The 20,247-nt window shown below is 41.7% G+C and overlaps 2 protein-coding genes across 4 annotated transcripts in view; one reads left to right on the forward strand and one right to left on the reverse strand.

The window, feature by feature from the left end:
• The window catches only part of ATP6V1C1 (ATPase H+ transporting V1 subunit C1), a 39,771-nt gene extending 23,190 nt beyond the window's left edge, over positions 1 to 16,581 (reverse strand). Inside the window, exons 1-3 of one of the 2 annotated variants that reach the window (XM_073330400.1) lie at positions 16,491 to 16,581; positions 5,545 to 5,727; positions 1,748 to 1,815 (exon numbers count right to left, since the gene is read on the reverse strand). In XM_073330400.1, the coding sequence (XP_073186501.1) occupies positions 1,748 to 1,815; positions 5,545 to 5,676 (200 nt within the window). In that variant the 5' untranslated portion in view covers positions 5,677 to 5,727; positions 16,491 to 16,581. Of the gene's footprint in view, positions 1 to 1,747; positions 1,816 to 5,544; positions 5,728 to 16,405 lie in introns of both variants that reach the window. The other variant, XM_073330399.1, reaches the window with a different exon arrangement.
• Positions 16,582 to 16,745: 164 nt separating this feature from the next.
• LOC140906445 (uncharacterized) overlaps positions 16,746 to 20,247 on the forward strand; it is a 38,803-nt gene continuing 35,301 nt past the window's right edge. For both annotated transcript variants that reach the window (XR_012157112.1, XM_073330403.1), the window contains exon 1: positions 16,746 to 16,943. Coding sequence is in view for 1 of the 2 variants with exons in the window: in XM_073330403.1 (XP_073186504.1) it covers positions 16,772 to 16,943 (172 nt within the window). In the remaining variant the exon portion in view is untranslated. The remainder of the gene's footprint in view (positions 16,944 to 20,247) is intronic.

Genomic DNA, 20,247 nt, shown 5'->3' on the forward strand with positions numbered 1-20,247 from the left:
GGTATTAACTACTCCTGGGGGAATTCTGCGCCACTGTGTGCCTGAAGAAACATCGGCCCTGCAGAATCCCTTTGCCTCCCCACGCTAGTGCTCACTCACCCCTCCCCAGCAGCCTGGAACCATCTGTTAGGGCACCTGGAGCAGCTGTGGGAGAGAAGTCACCGCACGGGGGGGGAGGGGGGAGGAGAGGGCAGGGGGAAGGAGAGACAGAATTCCCTCTACCCTGCATGGAGCAGCCAGGGCTGGGTCAGATCAACCCCCAGAAACCTTTCCCCCCGCTGCAGGAAGCTCTGCACAGCAGAGGGGGTGTCTGGGTGCAGAGGGTAAGACTCAGCATAGGGGAGCAGGGGTCCAGATGCACTGGTGTCAGGTGGATGGGAGAGCAGCTCCCCATACAGTGACCCCTTCCCCCACTTCCTGGCCCCATCGCACCTCGGCCATTGGGGGAGGGGTCACTGTATGGGAAGCTGCTCCCCGTGTCCACCCGACCCCTGTGCATCTGGACCCCCACCCACACCAAAAACCCCTTTCCCCACTGAGAAGTTTTGTTGTATCTGTGTTACTGAAATATGTTGTGAGGTTGGGAACACCCACAACCAGCCTTTCAGGTGCAAAAATGGAGGAGCTAGACATGCTGATGGCCCATTAAAGGGAATCCACGCTCCCAAGGACTATCCCGAGAACTGTATACAACGGAGACTTCTCAGGAATAGCATGTAGACAATGGAGACTGCTTGACCCATGTCATAACAAAGGATCTTTCCAGCAAGGTGGAAGAAGCTTTGAAAGGAGGGGAAGTATATCATCACTTGGCCTCATGCTCCCCACAATTCACCACCTGGAAACATGTTTGGTGGACAAAGACTTTGAACTGGGGAAGTAGTCCTGGGCTGGAGGAGAATTCCAGCCTGTGTACTGAAGATCTGTAACCTGCTTACACTATCAGGGTGAGACACCACTTGATTCAAATCTTGTTTAATTTATAGAACTTACATTGTGCACTTATTTTAATTTTCTTTGGTAACCATCTCTATCCTTTATTCCTACCACTTATAACTTCCCGTAGTTAATAAACCTGTTTCATATTTTTCCTAAAACAGCGTATTGTGCTTGAAGTGCTGGGGAAACCTCTGCTCAGTGTATAAAAGCTAGTTCAGGTCCTCTCCACATTGGGCAATAAACTTACACTGGTCAGGCTTCTGACCAGGGCAGGACGGTACATCCCTGGGGTCCTAGGCTGGGGAGCTGGGGGAATTGGCTGGAGTCTCTCTACTGTTAGTTCATGAGTGGCTAGGAGAAGCATTTATGTAACTCAGCTGGATGTGTCCCTGCCTGTGGATGTCACACAGACAGTATCTGGAGAGGTTTGTAGCTTGTCATAGTATAACAGTGTGAGAGGGAGCCCAGGTTGGTAAGCCAGTGGGCTCAGCAGTATTCCAATTCCAGTTGCACCCCAGGAAAACCCGTCATACTCACCATCACTTCCTGTGATTCTTAAGCCAAGATCTGAACACATTTCTCCTGAATCTGGCAGCACACAGCACTTTTTTTTTTTAATTAATGAAGGTAACCTTAAGCCTGTTTAGATCTCTCTTTTTATAAAAAGTATGTGTACTACTGAACAATAGGTCAATCTGCTGAAAGGTTGACTATGGAGTTTGACATTGTGAAGGTTGACATGAAGCCTGAGCAACATCAATTATACGATATATACATATATATATATATATATATATAGTTATATTACCCCTCCACAAATGCGTCCAACTTAGCCAATTCATCTGACAAACCAACTAAAATATCCAGTGTGCCAACCTAGAAGAGAAAAAATAATTAAAGTTTATTAATGGATTTTAGGTTCAAGTCAAGTCTTAGAGACCAAGCACTTAACAAAAAAAGCTTTACACATTCTATACAAACCCAGACCTTAAGGATTCAAAGCAGTACAAGATGTCTGAATTTGATAATTACCACGGACTTTAATAGGAGTCACACAAATCAAACTTTAAACATTAATTGCTTCCTGAAACGGTCTTAGACTTGACTTAATGTAGCTTGCTACAACAGGGCTTTCTGCACTATACCCATTCAAAATCCTTTGATACTGTCCATCGATACTGAAAAGTCAATTGTGATTTGCTGCAGTCTTTTTGAGTTCTGTATGTAGAAATTGCCAGTGGCTAGTTCCAGATGCTCCAATGGAAGTTATAAGAACACTGAAGTAGGCAGATGTGGGATAATTTGCCACCCATATTAGGTCTCACTCTTATCTAATAATTAGAGATTGGTTTAAGCCCTGAAACATGAGATTTAACATCCCTTCCAAGATTTGTTGCTATTAATAACAACAACTCTGGAAACTCATTATTCATATAAGTGTCCAAAGTACAGTAATGAAGTGTAGTTTTTTAGCATTGGTTCTTACTTTTGCCACCCTCCAAAAAGCAGTCATCTTCTTTTCCTTTTTATATATAAGATATTTGCAGCTACTTTTGCACATTTACTTTCAGGAGACTAAAACGTAACCATTTTAGATTCAAATATTGTGTAATAAAGTGTGGATTATATGAAATATTTTGGGTGCCAGTTATTTGATGTTTAAGTCACAGGAAGGTCTTGGAACCTCATATATGGTTAGACTTCCTCAAATATACAGACAAAAACTGAAGGGTTTTTTTTTGGGGGTGGGGGGAGAGGACATGTAAAATAAGAGCTCAGAAAAATCTCTTGACATGTGCTGGTACATGTTGTTCACATAAAGAAACAAATGTTTTACAAAGAACAAGCACTAAGTCTACGACCTTTAAAAGCCACATTTAAATGCCTTGATTATGTTACACTGAAAATTAAATAAAGGTGCGTTACAAACCTTTATGTAGACACAATCGTTAACCTAAGCTGTTGAAGACTCCAAATCTAACAGATTTCTGTTCTATGCACTCACATGTACATAAAAATGTGCCTCAGGTTGCAATTTTGAATACAATCCCTGTGCCCTTTTCTTGCCTTGAGGGCTAGGGAGGGAAAGAGGATGTTTCACATTCTAATCCCTGGTAGTGGCCTACTTACAGGTTCATATACAGCCAAAAATCCTAAAGTGAATGATTTATGAGATTTTGGTCTCAACAGGGAGAAATCTCAAGAACATCTTGTGATATTTTGATGCCATCCAAACCTTAACCTAAGCTCCCTCTGCACCTGAATACAGCCTCTTTGTCCACACAATGTTTAGGCTGGAAGAACACAACTTTTGGCCATAAAGCGTACACAGGAATTAGAAAGGTTATACACAAGCACAGCACAAAACAGTCTTGACTCCATGAGGAAAGAGTCTTACTTCAGCAAGATCAGAGATAAAGGAAAAAGGGAAGAATTACTTGCTTAGGTCCTCAATGAGGGGTACAACAGTAAAACCCACAGAGAGCTGTCCTTGGTAAGTATTGGCCTCACCCCTGCAGACAGACAATTATTTGATTCTGTGCCAGATCCACAGATGCATTAAGCTTGTGCTTGACACAACTGAAGAGAAGGAGAGGGAAGATTGTTTTAATCTACCTTCTACTCTCAGGATGCTGGGTCTGAAACTTCTACCAGCATAATATAGAGTATTTCCAGGGGTGCTTTAAATTATACCAGCTGGAGACGACTCCGAAGAACCTCACCACCCGCTAAGAATAAACTGGAGCATTGTGCTCTCTCACTCTCGCTCCCAAGGACAGCGACAGGTAAGCCGGTGGTAGGTAGCCAGTGGCCTCCTATTTAGGAATCATTCCAGTGACAGGCAGGTTTTCCTACCTTCTTCCTTTTCTCCTTCCCCTTTGGTAGATTTTTCTTCTTTTAAAAGTTGATCTGGACTTATAATTTCTTATTGTTTCTGAGACTAGGATGTGTCTTTTCTTACTTAATGTACTGGCTCCCAACTGTGACTGACAGGAAGAAGTAAACCAATTCAAGAGAAACTGCTTTTCAGATTTCCTTTTCCTTGCAATGGTATCCACTGTCTCTTACTACTTTTTTACTCTTGGGGGAATTCTGCACCATTGCACATGTGCAGAAGGCATGTTCCCTCCACAGTTTTGTTTTTTTCTATGCAAAATACGGATTCTGCTGGAGAGGTGTTGCTATACACCTTTTGCCCAACCAGGGGTTGCTGTGGCACCAGAAGAGAGGGAAGTCAGCTGGCAGAGAAGCTGCGCTCCTCACAGCAGGGCCGGGTGACGAACCATGGGATGGACAGAGTGGGGCACACAGGGCTGCTGGGGGGGTGGGGGCATCACAGACTGGGGTTCAGAAGGGCTAGCAGGGCGATAGACTGGGGCACAGGCTCAAGAGCTAGTGGGTGACAGCATTGAACCAGGGGCTGAATGGGAGGGGGGCTGCAGGAACTCGTGGGAACAGGGGCACATGCGCCTGACTGAATGGGAGAGGGTAGGGGTCTGACAGGGTCTGCATGGGGGAGGCTTCCCAACTCCCTAACAATCCTTTCCCCCCCTTCCCAAAAACAAAACAAAACAAAAACACAACCAACCTTGTTCCATACATCTCCCACTCACATCCAACAACCCTCCAGATTCACTCTCAGACTCCTTCCCAGCAATTACTTCCCCTCCCTCAGTTCTTCCATTACCCCTGACCACCACCCAAACCTTTGCTCTGATTCTGAGGTAAATACATTTCTGTATTGTAGTGTAAATTAATAACTCAATGCTCTGTATTAATATGTCTAGTAAGGTATCTATTTGTCCTGAATTTTTTTTGTCTGTATTGTTAGAAATACTTGCTGACAGGTATTTCAAAATAGATTACCAAAATAATTGAAACTAGTGTGATTCTGTTTTATTTTGACCAAAAAAATGCAGAATTTTAAAATATTGTGTGCAGAGTTTTTGGGGTTTTTTTGCCATAGAATTCCCCCAGAAGTCATTTTTCCATGCAATAACTTGGCAAGACACACTGAGGCAGCACCATTTGCACTGAAGGAAGAAGTGCTGTGTCTGGATATAGGTTCTGTCTCTGACAAAGACTCTGATTTTAATCAAGCCATTTCATGGTATCTCATGTGAAAAAGGAGAAGCAGACAATTCAGAAGTGGACCATAGAAAACCCTACCGCAGACAGCTCATATTACAAATCTTAGTTGATCAAAATACATTTATATCTTCTCCTCCATTTAACTACTAACTCATGGTTTCAACATTTTTTTTTCTTATGCAGCAGTTGCCAGATCTAGAAGAATGCAGTGAGTGCGATTTATTGCATCTTCAAGCCTTGCAGAGTAAATAGAACCCAGAACTCAGAATATGTTAAGCAGAATAATTGATTTTTCAGTTATTTTCTTCAACTGAATTTATTTCTGGTGTTCCGGTCTACATAAACTTCTAATTATCTGCAATTTTCTTCATTAAAATTAAAGTTTCACAATTCAAACCACCAATAACTACCTAACTAGAAACATAAGTTCACTGAGTTTTTGCAGCAGAAGAATCCTGAATTAGATAAAGAAAATATGCACATTTTAGGAAATATGAGAGAGTATTTACGTACCTTTAAGTCAGGAATATTGAACTTTGAATTGGTGGAGAGATTATTATTTTTTGTAGTAGCAGCATGTAGTTTCTCCCATGTCTGTTGACACGTTTTCTCCCCAGGAGCAGAAATAAGCCAGAATTCTGTCATTTTTGTCACTTTATCTTTACACTTAATATGTCTGAAAATAGATGCGAGACACTGGAGAGAAAAAGGATCTATACTTAGCCACAGATTAGTGTCCCTCAAAGTAGTACTGTAACTTTAAAAAAAGTCTACTGTGTTTTCAGAAAAAAGAAAAGGAGTACTTGTGGCACCTTAGAGACTAACCAATTTATTTGAGCATGAGCTTTCATGAGCTACAGTTCAACACACTGCAAAAAGCCTACTAAAATACCCCATAATGTTGTTACATTTGTTTTTTTCATTACTTGCCATTTTACTTTTAAATTACCAGCCCTGCAAACTCAACCTAGAAATTGCAAGTTAAGGTGGGTTCTTTCAACTACATAGATTCTCCAATAGGACATAATTTACAAGTCTACTGAAGGTGCACAAGTGATAACAGAATTCAGCTCAAACTCCCACAGCCATATTTACTCTGCAGTGCCAATATAAAGAAGGTTTTTTTTTAAAAGCCCAGACAGCAAGCAAATACATTTGAATATATAAGGAGAACAAATTGGCTCAGTAAGGTGGCGTTAAGTTTTACCTGACCACTTTTCAGAGTAGAATCACACTTGAAGAGCTATTGCTTGACAATGAAGTAATTTTTGGACGTTTACTGCTCTGAAGTTAAGAGTGTTTTCCAAGTGGCTAACATGAATAGGGAATTTGTTACACATAATCTAATAGTCACTGAATCTCTGATCTCATCATGGTACTTTACAAAACTGTACACATAATAGACAATTGTTCATTACAACAATGCAAGTACTGAAAGAAAATTACAGTGAGACAAGTAAACTTTTCAAAGAAGATCAAAGAGGAAGTATTTAGGCACTGTTCTAGACATGAAAAACAGAACCAAGCCTATTGAGAGTTACTGGACTTTTTGAATTAGTAAATGAATTTAAAAAAAATCAAGTTTAACACATCACTAAGTGGGCTTTGTTCATTTGACAATTATGGCTTAGTTCTGTTAATTCCTAATATTTTTTTCTATAGTATATTTTGGAAAAGTTGTGAAGTTTTAATGAGACCTCACTAAAGCACTTATAATCTTTCTTGAGAAAGGGGCCCATATCTTTAAGAATCAAAGTGTGTGGGTTAGCAAAGCTCTACTGTACTTTAAAACACATGTATTCCCTTGATTGTATGACTTCCAAATTAATGCAAGTCTCTTCCAATTAGAAGATAAACAGGATGAGGCTCATATTACTAAACTCTACTGTCTGCCCACACAGAAGATTTCCTCAAATGACAACTGCCAATTTATTTCCTCCCTTAATAATATGCCCTTTCACCACCACCAAGATCCCTCTTATAAAGGAAGCTACTTAATGCAATAACAGAATGTGGCACATGACTGCAAAGATTTTATGCCCATGAGTGTGATGTCTATGCAGGGGAAGGAGGGGGTATAATTTTCTGGTATATAAAGCCTAGACATCTACATGAAAAAATGCTAGCTATATTATCTCACATCATTTGACTTCCATAGAATTTGGTCTGCTAAATATCCCATGTTTCTGGAGAAAATGAGACTTACACCCTTCCCTTCTCATGACTTAGAAGCACTCTTTCACTTAATATATGACAAAAATCCAGCACTCCAGGTGCAACGCTAGACGCCTCTTCCACTACCCTCACTCTTAGTTTCTATATACACACTTACAAAGCAAAGTACTGATGTTGCTTGGTGCGTGCGTTGTGGGTTCCCTATTCCAACCACCTTTCACATCATTTGTATACTTTATCTGAAAACAGTGGCAGAATGGCTTTGGTTTACTGTATAGCACTTGAGCATTTTACAGCTAACATTTGCTCACAATCTCTTCTGAGTGGAAACTCCCAATCAGCTTTTGGTTCTGCCACTGCATGAGATGGAGCTCCACTCTTCCCCTGCCTCCTAACCCTATCCACAGGAAAAGACCAGAGTTCAATTTAGAGACACACACCCTGACATCTGAAATGCTAAAGTCATTTGTGCTATTTTCAATTTGCCACACTTAAGGTTTGACTAGAATTCGAAAGTACTAAAACTTATTTTTAAAACGGATTTTGTGGGAAGACGGAGGAACTAAAAAACAGGCCTCACTGCAAAATGAGGAAGTAGTTCTTCTGAGAGCATAACAGTGCAAGCAAATATCCTAGCAAAACCAAATCTGACTCATTCACTCCAATAAGTGGAACATTACATGATTCCATTTAGATCTGAAAGGCTCCTCATGCACGTGTTATAAAGTATTTCCAAAAGATGTCTCAGATATGATCAATAAGAGAACAGTTACATTTTCAAGGTGACATGGTCCCACATTCTTTGCATTACAGATAATTATGTTGTGAAAGGTAGCTTCTCTGAACAGAACATGCAGTAATCATTAATAAATTCTTTTAAATACTTAAACTTTTTTCTGAAGAAAACAGTGAATACAGGCTGACTTCAGAATGTCAAGTTTTAGGGATTTTTACAGATAGTACAGAACACCTTTGAAAACTATTTTAACATAGTTCAACGTTTAGTCTATGGTAAAAAATTATAAACTATTGAAAAGAGGGACTTGTAGCAAATCTTTAATTCGGCTGGTACAATAAAAAATACAAGAGGCTGCATTGTAGCCTTATATTGTTATATTCAATTCCTCTTTCTGATAACCAAGACTGGTTTTGACTTAGACTATCTTTACACTAAAAACACAGGAGTGGCACAACTGCAGCTGTGCTGCTGTAATATTTTACTATAGATTTCAGAGTAGCAGCCGTGTTAGTCTGTATCCGCAAAAAGAAAAGGAGGACTTGTGGCACCTTAGAGACTAACCAATTTATTTGAGCATAAGCTTTTGTGAGCTACAGCTCACTTCATCGGATGCATTCTGTGGAAAATACAGTGGGGAGATTTATATACCCAGAGAACATGAAACAATGGGTGTTATCATACACACTGTAAGGAGAGTGATCACTTAAGATGAGCTATTACCAGCAGGAGAGTGGGGGGGAAAAAACCTTTTGTAGTGATAATCAAGGTGAGCCATTTCCAGCAGTTGACAAGAATGTCTGAGGAATGGTTGGTGCGGGGAAAACAAGAGGAAATAGTTTTACTTCGTGTAATGACCCATCCACTCCCAGTCTCTATTCAAGCCTAAGTTAATTGTATCCAGTTTTTGAAGTTTTTTTGTTGAAGAATTGCCACTTTTAAGTATGTCATCGAGTGACCAAAGAGATTGAAGTGTTCTCTGACTGGTTTTTGAATGTTATAATTCTTGACATCTGATTTGTGTCCATTTATTCTTTTACGTAGAGACTGTCCAGTTTGGCCAATGTACATGGCAGAGGGGCATTGCTGGCACATGATGGCATATATCACATTGGTAGATGTGCAGGTGAATGAGCCTCTGATAGTGTGGCTGATGTGATTAGGCCCTCTGATAGTGTCCCCTGAATAGATATGCGGACACAGTTGGCAACGGTCTTTATTGCAAGGATAGGTTCCTGGGTTAGTGGTTCTGTTGTGTGGTTGCTGGTGAGTATTTGCTTCAGGTTGGGGGGCTGTCTGTAAGCAAGGACAGGCCTGCCTCCCAAGATCTGTGAGAGTGATGGGTCGTCTGGGTACTCTTTAGTGTAGACTATGTTTACACTAAAAACACTAGAGTGGCACAACTACAGAGGTGCTGCTGTAATACTTTACTGATAGATGTTCACTATAGCAATGGAAGGGGTTCTTCCATCACTGTTGTAAATCCACCTCCCCCAGAGGCAGTAGCTAAATTAATGGAAGAATTCTATCAACCTAGCACCATCTGCACTAGGGCTTAGGTCAGTTTAACAACATCTCTCGGGGTTGTGAATTTTCCATACCCCTGAGTGACACCAGAGTCGACCTAACTTTCTAGCGTAGACCAGCCCTAATAATACTGTCATAACTAGCAATAGAAAAAGTATGTGGCTATGTCAGCTGCTCAAATCAGGATCCTAAGTAAAACAATTATTTCATTTCCTTGCAGACTGCAGTAACAGTTGCATTTAAACTGTCACCGCTCAGGGCTTGCAAAATTAACTTGCCATCTTGCCCTGTGATGAGAAGGAAGCTTTCCCAGGCAAGGCCCATTAACATCTCCATTTTTAAAAATAGTTTGTTTCTAGTCCTTTGATAGAAAGATATCCTTCCAAACATGGAATGTAAGCCAATGCAGTGCTGTCATCTGAAATGTGCAGACAGAGCTCAGTGCCTCTGCTGCTGCTCAAAGCAGACCTGAGCTGCAGTAGAGTGAAAACTGATAATTCAGACTATTGTGGGCAACAATGAAAGTGAAAAGAATCTGATCAGTTTCATTCTACCACTACTGCTTGGGAAATCATGGAGCTATTCACTGGGAAGCAGACTGAGGGTTTGTCTTCACGTACAGAAGCACAGGTGCACTTTAAGTGAAGACACTACTACATCAATGGGAGAGCGTCTCCGTTGGTGTAGTTAATCCACCTCCCTGAGAGGTGGTAGCTATGTTGAAGGTAGAAGCGGTCTCCATGAGGGGGTTAAGCCAGTATAAAGCCAGTGTGAAAAAATCCACACCCAAGTGATGTAGTGACACCGATATAGGTGTGTAGTGCAGACCCGGCCTGAAAAACAAAGGCTGGCGGAGGGGTTGAGTAGTAGAGAAATACTCCATTACCATCCTCAGAGAAGACTGAAAGCTGAGGGAAAAGGAAAAGCAGAGGAGACCCATGCACATGTTCATTAGCAGCCAAGTGTGTTTACCCTAGTCAGAGAACATAAATAAGCATTCCTTCTCTTTTTCAGTAGCCAGAAGAGAACAGCACCACTTCAAGTTTCTCAGGCACCTATTAGCTGGAGGTTTATATGAAACTGAAGCCTCCAAGCAGGGTAGGAATTCCAGAACCCTTCCATTTCTCATCAGTTGCAAGAAGAGGTTAGCTTCTTACTTGGGCATTGCCCCACACAGTTCCATCAGCCTTTGACAAGTAGTATAACTATTGTATATATCATATAAAGATAAGCAATAATCTATTATAGGAAAGAAAATATGGCAGAACAAAAAGAGGAGATCGTAGTTTTTACTTAAAACTCACTAGGAGTCCGGTGGCACCTTAAAGACTAACAGATTTATTTGGGCATAAGCTTTCGTGGGTAAAAAACCCACGAGAAGTAGGTTTTTTACCCACAAAAGATTATGCCCAAATAAATCTGTTAGTCTTTAAGGTGCCACCGGACTCCTCGTTGTTTTTGTGGATACAGACTAACACAGTTACCCCTCTGATACTAAGTTAAGTGATTTTTTCTTCAAAATACATCAATAGAATTGCAATTAAACAGTAAGCCACTGTTTTGTTCCTTTAAATTGCATGGGAGTGTTGATTCAGACTCTTCTCCCGCCACTGCAAACTGTTAGATTTTGTCTTTAGGCTAATAGGTGTTGGGTACATTTTGAAGTCCTGGCATCACAAATAGTATCTGCTGATATTAGCCCAAGCATTGTGATAGCTGAGACTAATATCTGTCAGTTTCTAGGGAAAGTGGTCTCAAATTTGGGAGGAAATATAGATATATGGTTTTGCAGACAATTACTTTTAAATACTGGAAAACAATTATATAAACAAATACCAACTTCCATCCAGGTAAACAAAACTAGAATCATCAGGCCTTTACACTAATGCTGGCAGCAGTTATACCAAAGATTAGTACAATCCTCATTTCAAATTCTAGCACATAGTATTTCAAAGATACTAGTAAATTTTGAAAACTGGGCAGCTTATGAATTAGCAAAAGAAGCAGAGTATATAAAGCAAAGTTCCTTGCAGACTTATTACCCCCAATTTCTTATTCAGACTGTTTTAAATTCTATAGTACAATAACTGAGATATTGTTTAACTGTCTAATGAACTGGCCGATTCTATCAAAAAAGTATGAAAAACCCTTCTCCGTTTAATTACTTAGTAACAAGTAGTCTGACCTAAATTCAGCTGTTCAATTTTAGTGTTGCAAGTCAGAGAAAAAATGAGCCCTTTTACAGAAAGACCAAATTCCTAACTGTATTCAGTTTAGAGTCATAAAATTCATATTTTAAAATCTTACTTCAGAAATACATTGACTGTAAATACAGGTTGCCTACAAGGACAGTCAATGTTTTTCCTGCAAAGAGGTTTATCCAATGCTGTTAAAAATAACACTGAAGATTAAAACTACTACTATTGCAATAAATAGGTTTATAAACTGTGCACGATAACACCCAGAAACTCCAATCAAGGTTGGGTCCTATTGTGCTAGGTGCTATACAAATAAATATAAGGACGCAGTCCCTGATCTGTAGAATCTGCAATCTAAGAGGGTGCAATTATTATTACATTTTTATTGCAAGTAGTTTTCAAGTTGTGCCAGATTAAGATTCTAAGTATAATTTAAGAGTATTACAAGAAACTATTGTAACAATATTCAAAAACTAAATAAAACTGAAGACACTAAGAGCAGCTTAATTGTACATTTTAAAAGTGCCTCTCAGAAGTTTTCAGAGCATGTTTCTAATAACTGAAAGATTAGAAAAGAGATCTGTCAAATTAGTTTGCAATCCACATCTGACAGCACTTTGTGTCCCGAGTTTCACTCAGTTTCCCTTATTTGTGAGGTTTCACAACAACAACTGGGGCTTGGGGGGTGAACAGCTTTGAAGAGAAATGATTGACAGGGCAGTAGAGGACAAGTGTAGTACTGAAGACTACTTTTCACTCATTTTAAGAAAAGCTGATTATGTTATGAAAGAATGTCAAAGGAACATAGTATTTGAACCCCCTTGGGTAGTATTCTTTATAGAATTTAGGGTTCAATGAACACTGGTACTGCTAGCGATTTCTCCCCATTGCAATTATTTCTGATATACATTCATAAGAAATCAGAGGTATCCATATTATGTAATGGAATTCTGCCTGCAACAGGGAAATACATCAATTTCTTCCAAGTCATTGATTTCACAGTGAAATGAAATCAATTTGGCAGATATAGTCTTAAGCGACAGGCCAAACAAAAGGCAAAATTTCTCATTTGCTAGTATAGTTGACACAGAGTAAATAATTCTGAAGTTTCTACGTGTTTGTGGAAAACTAGACACCACTGTTAATTTTGAAAAATAGATGCAGATGCAGATAGTTCAGTCAAATTGTTTGATTCCTCTAAAGGCTGATTTTTTTCCATTGATGTTGTTATTCTGTTTTAAGACATTCTGTTACATTGAATGGGCAGAAACAATGTCCTGAATCCTGTTGCGTATGAGCAGACCCATGTGCTTATGTAGAGACCCAGTGAAATCATTAAAAGTAACCCCTCCACAATATATTGCAGGAGTGGGACAAAAGTTCTCTCGTCTTCTGAAATGTCACTATGAAAAATTAATCAACTTTTACAAGAAGTATTTGTATACAATTTAAAAACAAAAAGTCACCAAGCTAAGCAAGTTACATAAAAACCTCTCATTGGTTAAGCCTGTGAAAGGATGTCTGGAACTTCTTCAATATTTTCTGAAACTCTGCTTCTTATCTAACTAAAATATTTTTAGAGAGACAAGGTGGGAGAGGTAATATGTTTTACTGGATCAACTTCCATTGGTGAGAGACACAAGCTTTTGAGCTGACGGAGCTCTTCTTCAGGTCTGGGAAACTGCACTAGATACCTTACAGCGACATAGCTGTACCAATGCAGCTGCATCACTATAAGATTTCCCACATAGCCGCTCTATGGCGACAGGAGAGAGCTCTCATGTTGACATAATTAAACCACCCCCAAGAGTGGCGGTAGCTATGTCGGCAGGAGAACGTCTCCTGCTGACGTTGTGCTGTCCACACCGGCGCTGCTGTCAGTGTAACTTATATCACTCAGGGGGCTGCACCTGTGAGCAACGTAAGTTATACGGACAGAAGTGCTAATGTAGACATAGCCTAACTAGAGTGTCACTGCTAAATACAAGATGGAACAGACTGTTTAGCATAAGTAGTCAGCACATATTTCAAGGGACCATTCAAGAAGCCCATTGACACCCCCTCCAGTCATAGGGAAGAAAAGTGAGGGGGAACATGGATTGTTAGTGGGTTTCAGATTGTTGTAATAAGCCATAAATCCAGTGTCTCTATTCAGTCCATAATTTTTAGCGTCTAGCCAAGATATGAATTTAAGCTCCCAGGCTCATCTTTTGAAGGTGTTGTGCAGGTTTTCTTTCAGGATGAGGACTGATAGGTAAGACATAGAGTGACCTATAGCTGCTGCAGTACAGCTGTGCTGCTGTAAGGTCCACAGTTTAGACACAGTCTTCATTTCCCAGACCTGAAGAAAAGTTTGTGTAAACTCAAACGCTGGTCTCTCTCACCAGCAGAAGTTAGTCCAATAAAAAGATATTACCTCACCCACCTTGTCTCTCTAATATCCTTGGACCAACACAGCTACAACATTGCATAAAGTATTATTAGTCATTTAATGTTAAGGGGCATAGATAGGATGCTGCAGGCTTGTAGATTATTAGTTATAGGATTGACCAACTGAAGTCTAACATTTCACATGAATCATTTTGCTCCAATTATCTTACAAGAAAATGGAATGTTTTAGCCGGTCTTCATATGGAAAATTTTTAAATCTTTCCACTATTAGAATACAGGATACTGGGCTACATGGACCATTAGTCTGACTCAGTAGGGACATTCTTTTAAAATGATGCATTATTTAACACTTCAGTACTACTGATAGAGAATGTCTATTCTTGTTTATAATAAAAAGGATCAGTAGAGTTTTAATGGAATACACTTACAACTTAGTTTTCATTTTAGTGTCACTGATTAAGCAGCACATTACACTGAATTTTCCTTGATACTCCTTTATAAACATGCCTGTAAGGGATTTCAAGATAAGACTTACGATATTAGCAACTGCTAAACTACAAAAGCAGTCACAGAAACACACAGATGTTTCCTGGTTTTCAAAATACAAGTTTATATATATCGAAAGATTATATTAACTCTGACTGAACTAATGGGGAAAAAAATTATTTTTGGCATCACAATAATTGGATGCTTAAATATGCTTAAAACAACTACACTAGGTACAAGGGGTGGAACTTAATGTACAAAACCTCTTAGAAACATGGAAGTTAAGCCTCAAAGAATTTTTCATCAGGTGATGTTTACTAATGTTTTGGAACATGCCTGCTGCCACATCTATAGAGATCTTTCTTCATTATTATGAATATTTTCATGAAAGCCCTCATGCGGTATCAAGTGAAGAATGGACAGTGGGGAAGATGCATGTCTGTAGAGCCAGCTTTCATGCAGTGTGCCATACATAAGCACAAGCATCCCTAAACAGAAGTTAGAAAGTTCACTAGTAGACCAGTGAGTGTAACTATAATAATGCCAAAACAGGATCTTAACTAGTACGCATTTTATATTGCATTTTTCTAGACTAATTCAGAGGTTTTTATATTCAGCTCTCATCTTTACTAAGGTGAGTGTAAGGTTTCCAGTACCTCAGAGTGTAACTGTGTTGTATATACTTCTTCATTTTTGTCTCCAGAAATCACTTCTGGTATGTATTGCTTTGCTATTAATGTCCCTACATTTCATAAAGGGAAGTCTGCCATAGCAAGGAAGTGATATTTGTACTGGGAAGAATTTGAGGAAACGCAAGCTTCGTACAAACACACTGGGGGGAAAAAAGGACATGTTTATATGTCATAAGACAATATCACAAGAAGTAGACTACAGTGCTCCATTTGACTGAGCATTCAGTGCCCATCACTACAGAATCTCAGTCATTTCCAGGTTTTCACAAAAGCTTCACTTAAATTTACAAGGGACAAAGACATGCCAAAGTTTTTATCTTCAACCCTTGACATTTCAGGTCAGACGAAGTTTGTGTCCTTGAACCAGTTGCTAGAAGCAGCAATTCTCAGGATATAATCCTGCACACATACAGCTTCTGCATTTACAGCTGACTGACTCAGGTAGGATAGATGGGGTCCTGTAATGATCCCTGATAACTGAAACCTTTGGTGGCCTAGAGAGCCTAGGAGAGGCTGTTATTATCTCACTAAACAAAATTTTAAAAGCAAGGAGTTGTTAAGTGTTTCATTAGACAATAAAATACTTTAGGACCAGAAATCACTAATTCTAGAGTTTGGTTTCCCATGGGCCCCACAGAGCCCAAGTTTACTGACCAGAAGGCTTTACTCAGCTTTGGGGAGGGGGGTTGTTTTTTGCACTTTAGGGACAAGAGCAAAGCTTTTTTGATTTAACATTGGGTCAATGGTTAGCCAACATGGTTTTTAAAAGGATGCATGAGAAAAAGAGGTACATTGGCAGCACACACCCTACACCAAATTTCAGCATCAGCCTCACCCCCTATTCAGCGGGAGGCCGGGGCCCGGGCTACCCGGTGGAGTCTCTCTTTTCCCCACCGCCTCCCCTGAGTGAGAGGCCGGGGACCAGGCCCGCCCGGGAGAGTCTCTCTGCTACCCCTCCCGCAAGCCAATGAGTCAGGGGCCGGGGCCAGGCCTGCCCGGGCGTGTCTCATGCGCTGAGGGGTGACCCGCTCCCAGCCCTGACACCGCAGTGGCCCTCACTCTCGGGGGCCTGTCAGCCCCATTCACCCGGGCCGAGTCTCACCCCCCGGGGCTGGGCCCTTCAACGCTGCTGCTGCTGCTGCTTCGGGACAATGTCTCCCCGCACTCACCGGTGTCCCCGGAGTGGCCGGGCCGGCGCAGGGAGGGAGAGAGGGGGCGGGACGGATCCCGCTGGCGCGCCCGGTGGCAATTTACCCGTCACTGCTCCATCCCCCCGTGACAGCAGCGCTCGCCACCCCCGCAGCAGCCAGTGAGTCACGTGAGGCGCCAGTCAGCTGATCCCTGCGGCAGCTTCACCCAGGGGGACCGGGAGAGGAAGGGGTGGGGCGAAGACCGGAAAGGGCTGTTGATTGGCGGGCGGGGGGGCCGGTGAGGCGCCGAGAAGGGTCGGCGGCGCGGATTGTGAAAGCAGGTAGCTGAGGGGGGCGGGGCCGATGGCCGTGAGGGGAGGGCGGTTAGGACGGGTGCCGGGAGGGATGCCGCCCTCTCCAGGTTTCGCTGTGGAGCGGCCTGCACGGGGCGGGGGCGAGAGACGCGAGCAGCCCCCAGCCTGGGCCGCCGTGAGCCTCCCTGTTGTTGAACCCAGTGGGGTATTCGGGGCCGGTTCCAAGCGGCCTGGCCTGGCCTGTCAGCCCGCTGGGAGTCGCAGTGAGTTGTGTCCAAGCTTTGCCCCCGCCCACAGGGCACCACATCGCTGCTGTCTCATCTCTTCCCCGCCCTTGCATTGTAGTAGATGGGTAGGACAGCGTGAGAGCTTGCATGAAACACACTTGCGCCCTTGGGGCCCCAGAGATTAGCCCTTGTACCTAGGGTGGAAGGAGCTCATGCGCTCAGTCTCCAGCGCAGTCACGTCTGCCCTTTCCTCCCTACTAATGCAACAACGATCTTCTTGGAGACATAAAAAACAATAGATTTAAAAAAAAAAAAAAAGAAATAGGCCTGACAAAGGTAAGGAAAGGCCCCATAAAGGGGGCCCTTCAAATCAAAGGGGCAGTTTAGGATTATTTATAGCTCTAGTATTGCCTGCATATAAGAAACTAAACTGAATAAAATAAAGAGACAAAAAGAGGTCCAATAAATTATATTAGCTCACCCACCTTGTCTCTCTAGTATCCTGAGACGGACACAGCTACAACTGCACTGAATAAAATAGTCAGTTGCTGACAGGTTCCATGCCCTGGGTGTTTGGCTTGAAGTTAGTGGTCTGTTACATGTGTGGAAAAATTATCAGCCCTGCAAAACAAGGCTTAAAATCCTAGCTAATGAGCTTTGAGCAGAAGAATTACAAATACAGTACACTGGGTGGGAGCATGTAGTCTGCCTTCTATTATTTGCTGTTCAGTTGTTTTTGTGAGATAGCAAGGTTTTTAAATTTACAACAGTCTTTAAGTCTACGGTATTTTATGTTTGGCACTTTAAGACTCTCCTAACTCTGATTTTTTTAAAAGATGGGGGGAGGGGATTTTGCTTTATAAGAATCACCCTTTCAGCCTGTTAATTTTACCTTTCTCAATGTGTTCAGATACTCTGAACATGGCATGAGCATGGCATAGAAGTTAGATAGATTTATTGTCCCTTTAACGTATCTGTTGTGCCTATTCCAGAGTCCTTTAAAGAGCTACTGCAGTAGCAAGAAGAGAAAATAGGGAGCCTTAGCTCATGGTTTCCTTGTTTTGTTGACCTAAAGGGGGACCTTTTATTCTTGGAGAGTGGTAGTAATTTTAAAAAAAGGGGAGGGGGGGGAAGTACTCTTCCAAGGTAATCTCCAGATCTGGACACATCCTAAACATGATCATCTGACTGGAAGAGAATTTAAGGAATAGAACTGACTAAAAATTTGCTGTTGAGAAATTTCTAAAGGAAATACTTTGACAGCAAAAAAAAAATTTGGAAAAAAAATGAGAAAAAGCCAATCCCCTCCCCCAAACCCACAGAATTTTAGTTGAAGTGTTTCATTAAAATAACCCAACAGTTGCCATTTCAAAAATGGTTGAAGTTTTAAAATTTTTGGTAGGATGAAAAAAAGTGCCATTTTATCTCACTGTCACCTCATCCCCTTTTGGCCAGTGGAGGAAAATAAGTCAAAGGAAAAAATGGGTATTTTAACCATTAAAACCAATTTTTAAAATTGTGTGTAGTTTATTGGAAAAAAATCCCAAGTGTTGAAACAAAATGAATTACCTGAAATACTTATTTTTTTCAACTGTCTGTAACAGTAAACATAAAAATCATTCCCCTAACCTGGATAGATTATTACCTCATCCAGTCAGATCAGCACTTGGGCTCCAAGCTCAACAATCCACTGTCTGCCCTTATAAGATTGTGGATCAAGCTAAATTCTAGAGCATTCTTGAAGAAATCGCACCCAATCAGTGGACCAAAGATGCCTTGTCTACACTTGGAAAATAGATCATGCTAAATGTCATATACTGTATTGCTTTTAGTAGACAATGACAGTGTTTAAAAATGTGTGGTTGTGGTTTTAACTACAGTTGGCTAAAGCTTTTTAGCAGCAACTTGTCTTTCTACACTAGGTACTAAGTCTTGGTTAACATCCTATTAATATAGTATTAGAAAACATGTTTTAACATTTTTTTGGTGTAGACATAGGGTTCATAATGTTGGGAAATTTAATGATAATACATTGAGCAAAGCCACTAATACACACTTGTGCCTAAATGTACCCTCCCTAAATGTACCTCTAAGGTGCCACAAGTACTCCTTTTCTTTTTGCGAATACAGACTAACACGGCTGTTCCTCTGAAACCTCCCTATGCTGGTTTTCTAATGACCTGCAGTGAATTTCCTGCTCTCCCACTTCATTCAAGTGATGGTGATGGGCAGAAGAAGACTAAATCTGCCACAGTTTAGTCCAGAATGTGCAGCACTGAAGCTAGCGTTGAGGTAAATGGCGCTGCGCCGACCAGATTGAAAATCTCTTCCACTTGGCAAGGTATGTGGCCCTCGTCAAGGGTTTCCTACTGCCAAGGAGGACCTGTCTAACCTGGTCTGAACAGGAAAGCTCCAACGGACTTAATCATGGATCTTCCACGCCATGAGATGGAGCGACTGAAGGTTCAGGTGCTAGAGATATCTGATCTTGTGTGAGAAGGTCCAGAGAGAGCGGCAAGGTAATGGGGGCTCCCACAGACATGTCTAGGAGGGATGTGTACCAGTGTTGAAGGGGCCAGGCCAGTGCTATCAGTATGACCCAAGCTTGATCCCTGCAGATCTTGAGCAGCATCTTGTGAACGAGCGGTATCGGTGGAAAGGTGTATAGGAGAGAACCTCCCCAATGGAGGAGGAATGCATCTGCGCTGGAGCTCAGGCTGTGATTTTGGAAGGAGCAGAACTGCTGGCACTTCCTGTTGTGTCACGTGGCAAAGAGGTCTATTGGGAAAACCCCAACCTCTGGAAGATTGAAATTGCGATGTCTGGGCGAAGGGACCACTCATGGCTGAGGAACAACCTGCTGAGGTGGTCCATCAGCTCGTTCTGAACCCTGGGGAGGTATGACGCCTGCAGGTAAATTGAATATTCTACACAGAAGTCCCACAGCATGAGGGCTTCATGGCACAGGGGAGAGGAATGTGCCCATCCCCCAGTTCGTTGATATAGAACATTGCTGTTGTATTGTCAGTCATGTCTGATACACATTGTCCAGTTAGGTAAGGACAGAATGTCTGACATGCTAGGTGCATTAGTCTGACATTGATGTGGAGACGCAAATCTGCTTGCAACCAGAGGCCTTGAGTTCTGCGGTCTCCCAGATGAGCTCCCCAGCCCAAGTCTGATGCATCTGTCAGCCACGACAGAGATAGCTATGGGGCAGCAAAGGGGACCCCTGACCACACCTCCTGAGCGTCGATCCACCACCAGAGGGAGTCGAGGACCAGGCGAGGCAGGGTCATGAGCCTGTCCAGACTGTCTCGAGCTGGGCGATACACTGATA

This window comes from Lepidochelys kempii, chromosome 2, assembly GCF_965140265.1.
Source record: "Lepidochelys kempii isolate rLepKem1 chromosome 2, rLepKem1.hap2, whole genome shotgun sequence".
Lineage (NCBI taxonomy): Eukaryota > Metazoa > Chordata > Testudines > Cheloniidae > Lepidochelys > Lepidochelys kempii.